Below are 12,408 nucleotides of genomic sequence, written 5' to 3'. Positions count from 1 at the left end.
TATATATCCAGTAATGGGATTGCTGGGTCAAATGGTATTTCTGGTTCTAGATCCTTGAAGAGTCACCACATTGCCTTCCACAATGGTTGAACTAATCTACACTCCCACCAACTGTGTAAAAGTGCTCCTATTTCTCTACATCCTCTCCAGCATCTGTTGTCTCCTGACTTTTTATTGATCACCATTCTAACTGGCATGAGATGGTATCTCATTGTAGTTTTGATTTGCATCTCTCTAATGACCAGTGATTATGAGCTTTTTTTCATATGTTTGTTGGCGGCATAAATGTGTTCTTTTGAGAAGTGTCTATTTATATCCTTTGCCCATTTTGTGATGGGGTTGTTTGCTTTTTTCTTGTAAATTTGTTTGAGTTCCTTTAGTATAGATTAAGTTTAGATTCTGGATATTAGCCCTTTGTCTGATGGATAGATTGCAAAAATTTTCTCCCATTCTGTACGTTGCCTGTTCACTCTGCTGATAGTTTCTTCTGCTGTGCAGAAACTCTTTAGTTTAATTAGATCCCATTTGTCAATTTTGACTTTTGTTGCCATTGCTTTTGGTGTTTTAGTCATGAAGTCCTTGCCCATTCCTATGTCCTGAATGGTATTGCCTAGGTTTTCTTCTAGGGTTTTTATGGTTTTAGGTCTAACATTTAAGTCTTTAATCCATCTTGAATTAATTTTTGTATAAGGTTTAAGGAAGGGATCCAGTTTCATCTTTCTACATATGGCTAACCAGTTTTCCAAGCACCATTTATTAAATAGGGAATCCTTTCCCCATTTCTTATTTTTGTCAGGTTTGTCAAAGATCAAATGGTTGTAGATGTGTGGTGTTATTTCTGAAGGCTCTATTCTGTTCCATTGGTCTAGATCTCTGTTTTGGTACCAGTAGCATGCTGTTTTGATTACTGTGGCCTTGTAGTATAGTTTGAAGTCAGGTAGCATGATGCCTCCAGCTTTGTTCTTTTTGATTGGGATTGTCTTGGCTATACGGGCTCTTTTTTGGTTCCATATGAAGTTTAAAGTAGTTTTTTCTAATTCTGTGAAGAAAGTCAGTGGTAGCTTGATGGGGTTAGCATTGAATCTATAAATTTCTTTGGGCGGTGTGGCCATTTTCATGATCTTGATTCTTCCTATCCGTGAGCATGGAATGATTTTCCATTTTTTTGTGTTCTGTCTTATTTCATTGAGCAGTGGTTTGTAGTTCTCCTTGAAGAGGTCCTTCACATCCCTTGTAAGTTGGATTCCTAGGTGTTTTATTCTGTTTGTAGCAATTGAATGGGAATTACTCATGATTTGGCTCTCTATTTGTCTATTATTGGTATATAGGAATGCTTATGATTTTTGTACATTGATTTTGTATCCTGAGACTTTGCTGAAGTTGCTTATCAGCTTAAGTAGTTTTTGGGCTGAGACGAGGGGGTTTTCTAAATATAGGCTCATGTCATCTGCAAAGAGAGACAATATGACTTCCTCTCTTCCTATTTGAATACCTTGTATTTCTTTCTCTTGCCTGATTGCCCTGGCCAGTACTTCCAATACTATGTTGAATAGGAGTGATGAGAGAGGTCATTCTTGTCTTGTGCCAGTTTTCAGAGGGAATGCTTCCAGCTTTTGCCCATTCAGTATGATACTGGCTGTGGGTTTGTCATAAATAGCTCTTATTATTTTGAGATATGTTCCATCAATACGTAGTTTATTGAGAGTTTTTAGCATGAAGGGGTGTTGAATTTTGTCGAAGGCCTTTTCTGTATCTATAGAGATAATCGTGGTTTTTGTCATTGGTTCTGTTTATGTGATGGATTACTTTTATTGATTTGCCTATGTTTAACCAGCCTTGCATCACAGGGATGAAGCTGACTTGATTGTAGTGGATAAGCTTTTTGATGTGCTGCTGGATTCGGTTTGCCAGTATTTCATTGTGGATTTTCGCATCGATGTTTATCAGGGATATTGGCCTGAAATTATCTTTTTTTTGTTGTGTCTCTACCAGGTTTTGGTATCAGGATGATGCTGGCCTTATAAAATGAGTCAGGGAGGAATTCCTCTTTTTCTATTTGGAATACTTTCAGAAGGAATGGTACCAGCTCCTCTTTGTACCTCTGGTAGAATTCAGCTGTGAATCCATCTGGTCCTGGACTTTTTTTGGTTGGTAGGCTATTAATTACTGCTCCAATTTCAGAATGTGTTATTAGTCTATTCGGGGATTTAATGTCTTCCTGATTTAGACTTGGGAGGGTGTATGTGTCCAGGAATTTATCCATTTCTTCTAGATTTTCTAGTTTATTTGCATAGAGGTGTTTATAATATTCTCTGATGGTAGTTTGTATTCCTGTGGGATTGGTGGTGATATCCCCTTTATCATTTTTATTGTGTCTATTTGATTCTTCTCTCTTCTCTTCTTTATTAGTCTGGCTACCGGTATATCTATTTTGTTGTCAGTAAACCAGCTCCTGGATTCATTGATTTTTTTGAAGGGTTTTTCTTGTCTCTAACTCTTTCAGTTTTGCTCTGATCTTACTTATTTCTTGCCTTCTGCTAGCTTTTGAATTTGTTTGCTCTTCCTTCTCTAGTTCTTTAATTGTGATGTTAGGGTGTCAATTTGAGATTTTTCCTGCTTTTGCTTGTGGGCATTTCGTGCTATAAATTTCCCTCTAAACACTGCTTTAGCTGTGTCCCAGAGATTCTGGTACATTGTGTCTTTGTTCTCATTGGTTTCAAAGAACTTACTTATTTCCACCTATTTCGTTATTTACCCAGTAGTCATTCAGGAGCAGCTTTTTCAGTTTCCATGTAGTTGTATGGTTTGAGTGAGTTTCTTAATCCTCAATTCTAATTTGATTGCACTGTGGTCTGAGAAACTGTTTGTTATGATTTCCATTCTTTTGCACTTGCTAAAGGAGTGTTTTACTTCCAATTATGTGTTCAATTTTAGAATAAGTGCAATGTGGTGCTGAGAAGAATGTATATTCTGTTGATTTGGGGTGGAGAGTTCTGTAGATGTCTATTAGGTCTGCCTGGTCCAGATCTGAGTTCAAGTCCTGAATATCCTTGTTAATTTTCTGTTCCATTGATCTGTCTAATAAAGTCTCCCACTATTATTGTGTGGGAGTCTAAGTCTCTTTGTAGGTCTCTAAGGGCTTGCTTTATGAATCTGGGTGCTCCTGTATTGGGTGCATATACATTTAGGATAGTTAGCTGTTCTTGTTGCATTGATCCCTTTACCATTGTGCCATGCCCTCCTTTGTCTCTTTTAATCTTTGTTGGTTTAAAGTCTGTTTTATCAGACACTAGAAATGCAACACCTGCTTTTTTTTGCTTTCCATTTGCTTGGTAAATATTATTTCATCCCTTTATTTTGAGCCTATGTGTGTCTCTGCATGTGAGATGGGTCTCCTGAATACAGCACACTGATGAGTCTTGACTCTTTATCCAGTTTGCTAGTCCGTGTCTTTTAATTGGGGCATTTAGCCTGTTGACATTTAAGATTAATATTGTTATGTTTGAATTTGATCCTGTCATTATGATGCTAGCTGGTTATTTTGCTCGTTAGTTGATGCAGTTTCTTCCTAGTTTCAATGCTCTTTACAATTTGGCATGATTTTGCAGTGGCTGGTACCGGTTGTTCCTTTCTATGTTTAGTGCTTCCTTCAGGAGCTCTTGTAAGGCAGGCCTGGTGGCGATAAAATCGCTCAACATTTTTTGTATGTAAAGGATTTTATTTCTCCCTCACTTATGAAGCTTAGTTTAGCTGGATATGAAATTCTGGGTTGAACATTCTTTTCTTTAAGAATGTTGAATATTGGCCCCCACTCTCTTCTGGCTTGTAGGGTTTCTGCCGAGAGATCCACTGTTAGTCTGATGGGCTTCCCTTTGTGGGTAGCCCAACCTTTCTCTCTGGCTGCCTTTAACCTTTTTTCCTTCATTTCAACCTTGGTGAATCTGATGGTTATGTGTCTTGGGGTTGCTCTTCTCGAGGAGTATCTTTGTGGTGTTCTCTGTATTTCCTGAATTTGAAAGTTGGCCTGTCTTGCTAGGTTTGGGAAGTTCTCCTGGGTAATATTCTGAAATGTGTTTTTCAACTTGATTCCATTCTCCCCATCACTTTCAGGTATACCAATCAAACATAGGTTTGGTTTTTTCACATAGTCCCATATTTCTTGGTGGCTTTGTTCCTTTTCATTCTTTTTTCTCTAATCGCGTCTTCATGCTTTGTTTCATTAAGTTGATAGTCAATCTCTGATATCCTTTCTTCCACTTGATCAATTCAGCTATTGATACTTGCGTATGCTTCACGAAGTTCTCGTGCTGTGTTTTTCAACTCCATCAGGTCATTTATGTTCTTCTCTAAACTGGTTATTCTAGTTAGCAATTCATCTAACCTTTTATCAACGTTCTTAGCTTCCTTGCATTGAGTTAGAACATGCTTTTTTAGCTCAGAGGAGTTTGTTATTACCCACCTTCTGGAGCCTACTTCTGTCAATTTGTCAAACTCATTCTCCCTCCAATTGTGTTCCCTTGCTGGTGAGGAGTTGTGATCCTTTGGAGGAGAAGAAGCATTCTGATTTTTGGAATGTTCAGCCTTTTTGTGCTGGTTTTTCCTCATCTTCATGGATTTATCTGCCTTTGGTCTTTGATGGTGACCTTCAGATGGGGTTTCTGAGTGGATGTCCTTTTTGTTGATGTTGATGTTGATGCTATTCCTTTCTGTTTGTTAGTTTTCCTTCTACCAGCCAGGCCCCTCTGCTGCAGGTCTGCTGGATTTTGCTGGAGGTCCACTCCAGACCCTGTTTGCCTGGGTACCACCAGTGGAGGCTGCAGAATAGCAACGATTGCTGCCTGTTCCTTCCTCTGGAAGCTTCATCCCAGAAGGGCACCCACCAGATGCCAGCCCAAACTCTCCTGTATTTGTCTGTCGACCCCTTCTGGGAGGTGCCTCCCAGTCAGGAGGCATGGGGGTCAGGGACCCACTTAAGGAGGCAGTCTGTTCCTTGGCAAAGCTGGAACACTGTGTTGGGAGATCCGCTGCTCTCTTCAGAGCTAGCAGGCATGGACATTTAAGTCTGCTGAAGCTGTGCCCACAGCCTCCCTTCCCCCATGTGCTCTGTTCCAGGGAGATTGGGGTTTTATCTTTAATCCCCTTGACTGGGGCTGCTGCCTTTTTTTTGGTGATGCCCTGTCCAGAGAGGAGGAATCTGGAGAGACAGTCTGGCTACAGAGGCTTTGCCAAGCTGCAGTGGGCTCTGCCCAGTTCAAACTTCCCAGCAGCTTTGTTTACACTGTGAGGGGAAAACCACCTACTCAAGCCTCAGTAATGGCAGATGTCCCTCCCCCCACCAAGCTTGAGCATCCCAGGTTGACTTCAGACTGCTGTGCTGGCAGCACAAATTTCCAGCTGGTGGATCTTAGCTTTCTGGGCTCTGCAGGGGTGGAATCCACTGAGCTAGACCACTTGGCTCCCTGGCTTCAGCCCGCTTTCCAGGGGAGTGAAAGATTTTGTCTCCCTGGCCTTCCACGTGCCACTGGAGTATGAAAAACAACTCCTGCAGCTAGCTCAGTGTCTGCTCAAATGGCCACCCAGTTTTGTGCTTGAAACCCAGGGCCCTAGTGGCATATGCACCCGAGGGAATCTCCTGGTCTGTGGGTTGTGAAGACCGTGGGTAAAGCATAGTATCTGGGCTGGAGTGCACCATTCCTCATGGCACAGTCCTTCACGGCTTCCCTTGGCTAGGGAAGGGAGGCTTGAGCCTCCCTGGTGAGGTGATGCCCCACCCTGCTTCAGCTCACCCTCTGTGGACTGCACCCACTGTCTAACCAGTCCCAATGAGATGAGCTGGGTACCTCAGTTGGAAATGGAGAAATCACCCACCTTCTGTGTTGATCTCACTGGCAGCTGCTGACTGGAGCTGTTCCTATTTGGCCATCTTGCGCATTCCATCCAAAATTACTTTTTGAAAATTAACATGGGGATTAAGGATTCACCTATTTTTCAGAAAGCGGAGCTTTAAGAAAGCAGAGCTCTAGAACCTGGGCTTCATGGACGTGAGACCAGTGCAGTTACACAGGGCCCCAGTTTCAGGAAGGAGCCCACACATGCAGTTTCATAAAATTTTATCTTTGAATTTGTGTTCTATGAATGAAAGCTGATAACACGGTGGAACACAGGCTCAGGGCTTAAAGCGTTGCTCATGTGCTGTCTTGCCTTTAAGACATCTATCTGGGAAGGTTCCTCTGCCACCTACTCCTTAATCCCCACCCCATAACTACTGCAATCCTCCATTCCCAGTGGGGTCCTAGGTAATAGTGAGGAAGGGTTGTGGTGAGGTAAGACTGCCAGGTCCCTATAAGTGTCTACACTCCCCTGCAGAGTATCTGCCCTAGTTCCTGAGGGAGAATGACATTAAATACCCAGCAAAAAGCACAATGACAGGTCCACAGACAAATACAGACCCCCCAAAAAAACAGCTTTTCTCTTGTTTCTTGAACAAGGATTTCTGCATTGTCGTTTAGCACTGGGCCCCACAAATTATGTAGCTGGCCTGTCTAGAGCCTTACTTATCAAAGTGTGGTTGCAGGACCAGCAGCATTGGTATCACCTGGGAACTTATGGAAACACAGAATCCCAAGCCCTCCCCAAACCTACTAAAGAAGAATCTGCATTTATTTTAACAAGATCCCTGGATGATTTGTATGACATTAAAGTTTGAGAAGCAGTGGTCTAGAACACACTCTGAGATTCAGTCACCTATTGGATGACATCTATGATTCTAGCCCCAATTATTTTTATTATGATTGTTAAATGAATTGTCCTTTTCTTTGACATAAAGCAACTACTATTCATGTTGGAAGATGGGAGGCAGAGGGAAAGAAAATTGGCCAATAAGAAACACTGAAAAAGGAATTGTTCTGAGCACCAAGCTTTGCCAACCCTGTTGCTTGAAATTATACTTACCCTGTTTTCTACCCTTGGGCTTAAGGCTTAGCATCTTTCCTAGCAGCACTGAGTGCCTTATTGAGGGGAACTGTAGCCAGCTTAGAATAAACTGCAGCTCTCGCCGGGCGCGGTGGCTCACGCTTGTAATCCCAGCACTTTGGGAGGCTGAGGTGGGCGGATCACGAGGTCAGGGGATCGAGACCACTGTGAAACCCCGCCTCTACTAAAAATACAAAAAAATTAGCCGGGCGTGGTGGCGGGCGCCTGTAGTCCCAGCTACTCGGAGAGGCTGAGGCAGGAGAATGGCGTGAACCCGGGAGGCGGAGCTTGCAGTGAGCCGAGATTGCGCCACTGCACTACTCCAGCCTGGGCGACAGAGCCAGGCTCCGACTCAAAAAAAAAAAAAAAAAAAAAAAAAAAAAAAGAATAAACTGCAGCTCTCCTGTAAATTGCTTTGACCTTTATTTGCATAAGTCTTCAAAACTTGCTAGCTCTGGAAAAGATGGGAAAGGAGCACCTTATTTTTATTCTTGGCAGAACTGATTTTTGAGCCTGCATGTGAGTTACTTGGCATGGTATGGTTGGTGTTGTTTTAGTAACTTTTTAGGTTCTAGGAAAGATTATTGTAAAAAGCAACCAACAGGAATATGAAATAAACCCCTATGCCTTCCTCTTGCCCACTCCCCAAGCTTCCCTAGGGAAAAGTATCTGTCCTGGCCAGAGCTAGTGGGAAGGTTGGAGCTGACAGAAAGCTGCTGTCCAGTTGCAGTGAGGGCTGAGGCAAATTTTCTCTCCAGGTGTGGAAAGGGTAATCTCCAGGAGTGAGAGAAATAGAAGCAATCAGTCGCTGGTACTTGTGTCTTTATCATGAAGGCATAACTGGTGTACATACCATGAGCAACATACCATTGTTAATTTGTATTATGCGCTTTACAAGGTTTGTCCCTGTTAATCCAGGATTTCCATAACTAGGGATCTAGTCTAAGGAAAGATCAGAGACTTTGGCACAGAATTAAGCTGGAGAATATTCATCTCAATTATATCTATAGGAGCAAGAAGTTCAAAGTGGGATGCATGCTCCAACAGGTAGTGCAAAAGGAGGGTGTGTGAGACATATTAGAATTTGCATTTAACTTTTAAAATTTAAAAAATAGGGCCAGTTGGGGTGGCTCACACCTGTAATCCCAGCACTTTGAGAGGCCGAGGCAGGCGGATCACCTCAGGTCAGGAGTTCGAGACCAGCCTGACCAATATGGCAAAACCCCGTATCTACTAAAAAGAAAAAAATTAGCTGGGCATGGTGGCGGGAGCCTGTAATCCCAGCTACTTGGGAGGCTGAGGCAGGAGAATCACTTGAACCCGGGAGGCGGAGGATGCAGTGAGCCGAGATCTCACTATTGCACTCCAGCCTGGGCAACAAGAGCAAAACTCCATCTCAAAAAAATAAAAAGGTTGGGTGTGGTGGCTCATGCCTGTAATTCCAGCAGTTTGGGAGGCCAAGGTGGACAGATCACCTGAGGTTGGGAGTTCAAGACCAGCCTGACCAAAAGGAGACCAACAGCAGAAAACCTGTCTCTACTAAAAATACAAAAGTAGCCAGGCATGGTGGTGCACGCCTGTAATCCCAGCTACTCAGGAGACTGAGGCAGGAGAATCACTTGAACCCAGGAGGCGGAGGTTGCAGTGAGCCGAGATCACACCATTGCACTCCAGGCTGGGCAACAAGAGCAAAACTCTGTCTCAAAAAAAAAAAAAAAAAAAAGAAGAAGAAGAAAAAGCTTTACTAATATGTAAAATGGGGACTCCACTTTGCTTCTTTACTTGGTCCCTAAGTCAAGCAGGCACATGTTATATGAGATATGTTGAGAAAAGAATGGGAATTTCATAACATGAGTCTCTTCTCTCTGACATAGCAACTACATGGATATGATTTATAAATGATCATTAGAGTGGACAGTTTTTTACTGATGGGATGTGAAGCACCTTATAAGAGATCTAAGGAAGTGCACAGGGAGTACTCTGCCCCCATTTCCAGGGAGGAAAGAGCAGCAAAGGGCCAAATTGTAAATTCAGCTCTATGTATTGCCCTGAGCTCTTGCTGATGGGCCAGTTTTAGCTTCTTCTTTTTTTTATTTTTTATTTTTATTTTATTTCATTTTATTTTTTTGAGACAGAGCCTTGTTCTTTCACCCAGGCTGGAGTGCAGTGGTGCCATCTTAGCTCATTGCAACCTCCACCTCCCAAGTTCAAGTGATTCTCCTGTCTCAGCCTCCAGAGTAGCTGGGATTATAGGCAAGTGCCACCACACTCAGCTAATTTTTATATTTTTAGTAGAGAAGGTTTCATCATGTTGGCCAGGCTGGTCCCAAACTCCTGACCTCAGGTGATCCGCCCACCTCAGCCTTCCAAAGTGCAGGGATTACAGCATGAGCCACTGCACCCAGCCCAGTTTTAGCTTTTTAATGGAAAGTAGTGTTTCAGTTGATGGAATATTTCTTTCCCTCAGTTTCAACATGTTTTATAAGAGCCTTCAGGATGTTTCATTAAAAACTGTAGCTCTCTCAGCAGATTTCATTACACCTCAACTTTCATTACCAACTCTTACCCTCTGAACACAACTTTGGCCTTCTGCTCTATTCTGCTGAAGTTTAAAGCTGCAGATATGAACTCTGGTCAGCATTTTGCTTTCCATTGCAAAAAAGCTAATGCTCAGGTATAAGATTAAGATAAAAGGAAAACTAAGCTTATTAGAAAAATTCCTAGTCACTTAGTCAAACATCCACACCTGCTGAAAGAGAATGGCCAAAGGGTCCTCAGGAACACTTGGCTTTTCTATAGATACATTTCCCCCTGAGTTTTCTGAGATAAAAAGCTCATCTTTTAAATAATGATGTTTTGTTTAAATAATCCTTTGTGAGAGAGGCTTTGTCCTGGAATGCCTTGTGCATATTAAACCTGTAAATAATCTTGTCATTTGGAATAAATCTTCTTAATGTTAGTGTTATAATTGAATTCATCTCTAATTAATGTAGCATTACCATGTGGCAAAGGTGGATTAGCTTCTGTTTTCTGATTGCCCTTGAACATCACCTTGAAGTTGCAGGATTGATGATGAAGTCAATAAGGGCTGTGCATTGATTTTCAGACACAAAGACCATCACCTGCATGGCTGAAGATATGTCCCCAGGACCAACAATTTTCAACAGTGCGATGGCCAGGACCAAGATGAAACGCATGAAGGAGTAAGTAGCATGTTGCCTGCCCCCTAGGAAGGTGCAGTGTTAAAGCATATTGACCAAGTGTGTGACCCAGTCATGTGATACTGTCTTAGTCCATTTGTGCTGCTGTAACAAAATACCTGGGATTAAGCTGTTCCAACATAGAAACTTCTCTCTAAAATTCACTTTCTGTATTGGTGCTGGTTGAATAATTAGGGAAGTTTGGCAAGAATTATTTTTCAGTTCATTTGCGCTTATAGTATTCTTGCAGCACAGCACATTCTCATCCATGCTAATGTTTGAAAGCAAATGAGAAAAAAATGCTGAAAATTATTTCCAAGTCTAAAGCTGTTAATATGTTTATATACTTATTGTTTTCCAGCCCTACCTGTACCAGAGTAGTCATATAATAACATAATTACCATGGCAAGAAGTGATTCCCAGAAATTGAAAGTGAGGGAGTATGGATTAATTTTTCCCTCTGTAGAGGGAAACATCCTCCACCTGTCCTTGCTTGGAGGAGAGAATATAGAAGGTGACGCTAATTTCCCAGTTGATAGTCTTGAAAGAGAAGAAAAGTGATTTGCTTATTTTACCCATTAAAGTTAACAATGTGGTGTCAGATTTTTGATCTAAGACTTCATTACTTTTGCAGAGTACACAATACCCCATTTCCTAGCATATTATGAAATGTTTTAAATAATTAAAATGAAAATATTTTGCCAAATTAATTGGCCAAGATGCATTCTAATGATTTTATTCCTAGTGTGTTGTTTTTCTCCTTATTGCTTGGCTGTAATTGACCAAGTACTTTCTGGCTCACCTTTTTAATGTGGGCCACTGCAGTTTGGGTTACTCCCCCATGGATGGTATTGCTCCTCTATTGGAATAACCTGCCATCGTTTTATATTTTGTATTGTGAATCCTTATGCCATTCCAGAAAAGACAAAAAGGAAATCAAGGCTGCAAAGCTACGTATCTTTTGAGCATGTTATGTTTTCTCAGTTTCAAAGACTTAGAAGCCAGCCAGAGAGAGGAAATCTTGCTGTTCTTTCTCTGCACAGTGATTTTCTCTGCACAGTGATATACTGCATGCTCAGCATATGGATGGCAACTATTGGGATGCCAAGAAGAACAGTTAATGACATTTGTCTCCATAGAGATTATAATGTACAGAAAATGCAAAACTTCAAATGCAAAACGTTAAGTGACAACATAATGGTTATGTAATATGAAGTGATGGTTAAGAAAAGTCCCCAAATAGGAGCATGGCCATGAGCCAAACAGATTATGAGAGCTCTAAGGTCAGAAAGAGGAAGTTGGGAGGCCTCTGGGAGAAGCAGGGACTTAGCCTTCACCTTGGCCTTCACAGAGGGATATCATTTGGAGAGGTAAAGAAAAAGGAGGAGAAGCTGGAGGTCAGAAGATTTGGTGTCTGAGTCTTGGCTTCACTAACAAATGGCTGTCTAACCTTTGACAAGTGATTTTCGAAGATTCAGTTTCTTTATCTGTAAAATGGTCATATTAATTGCTACAGCTGGATACCCAGGAAGCATACTCAGAGATGGAGATTAATGTGTAGGAGGAGGTTTGTGAGGGAATCTTCTGAAGACCAACAGCTATCGAAAGGAGGAGGAAGGAAGCAGACTGGTCAGGGAGAAGTCAAGCTGTGACATGGGTCATTAGAGGCCTCTGCCAATCCCATAGGGAGTTCTGGGGCTAGATGGTCCTGCAGAACTGTCCTGAGTTGGGACAAGAGGGCATTTGTAACCCCAGTCAATCAGACATTGCATGTGGGCCACTCTGGGAAGGGGCTATGACTGAGCAAGATGTTCACTTCTGTATTTACCAGTATAGACTTCATCTAGATTTACCAGTTGTTAACATTTTGTCACATTTCTGTAATTTTTCTTTATATCTATCAATATAATATATATACATATACACTTATAAATTATTATTATTACTGATCCATTTGAGAATAGGTTCCATGCATCATGATTCTTCATCCCTAAATATTTAAATGAGTAGCTTCTAAAAACAAGAACATTCTCTCATATAACCACAGTATGATGACTGAATTTAGGAAATTTCACATCCGTACATACTATTATTTAACATAGAAATCCATATTCAGATTTCATTGATTATACCAATAATACCCATTATCGCAATTGTTTTTCTGATTCAGGATACAAGCCAGAATCACACATTACACTCAGTTGCTATGTCTCTTTGGTGTATTTAGAATGGTTCC

The 12,408-nt window shown here is 41.5% G+C and overlaps 1 protein-coding gene across 30 annotated transcripts in view; it reads left to right on the top strand.

The window, feature by feature from the left end:
* Positions 1 to 12,408, top strand: part of NEK11 (NIMA related kinase 11) — a 327,824-nt gene that overhangs the window by 235,114 nt on the left and 80,302 nt on the right. For 23 of the 30 annotated variants that reach the window (XM_055295452.2, XM_055295445.2, XM_055295440.2 and 20 more), the window contains one exon: positions 10,079 to 10,175. The exons of 6 other annotated variants lie outside the window; for them this stretch is intronic. In XM_055295452.2, the coding sequence (XP_055151427.2) occupies positions 10,079 to 10,175 (97 nt within the window). Of the gene's footprint in view, positions 1 to 10,078; positions 10,176 to 10,533; positions 10,774 to 12,408 lie in introns of those variants that run through there. One more of the 30 variants, XM_063610745.1, reaches the window with a different exon arrangement.

Source organism: Symphalangus syndactylus, chromosome 10 (assembly GCF_028878055.3).
Source record: "Symphalangus syndactylus isolate Jambi chromosome 10, NHGRI_mSymSyn1-v2.1_pri, whole genome shotgun sequence".
Taxonomy (NCBI): Eukaryota; Metazoa; Chordata; class Mammalia; order Primates; family Hylobatidae; genus Symphalangus; species Symphalangus syndactylus.
The sequence above is the reverse complement of the archived record's forward strand: the minus strand, read 5'-3'. Positions and strand labels throughout refer to the sequence as shown.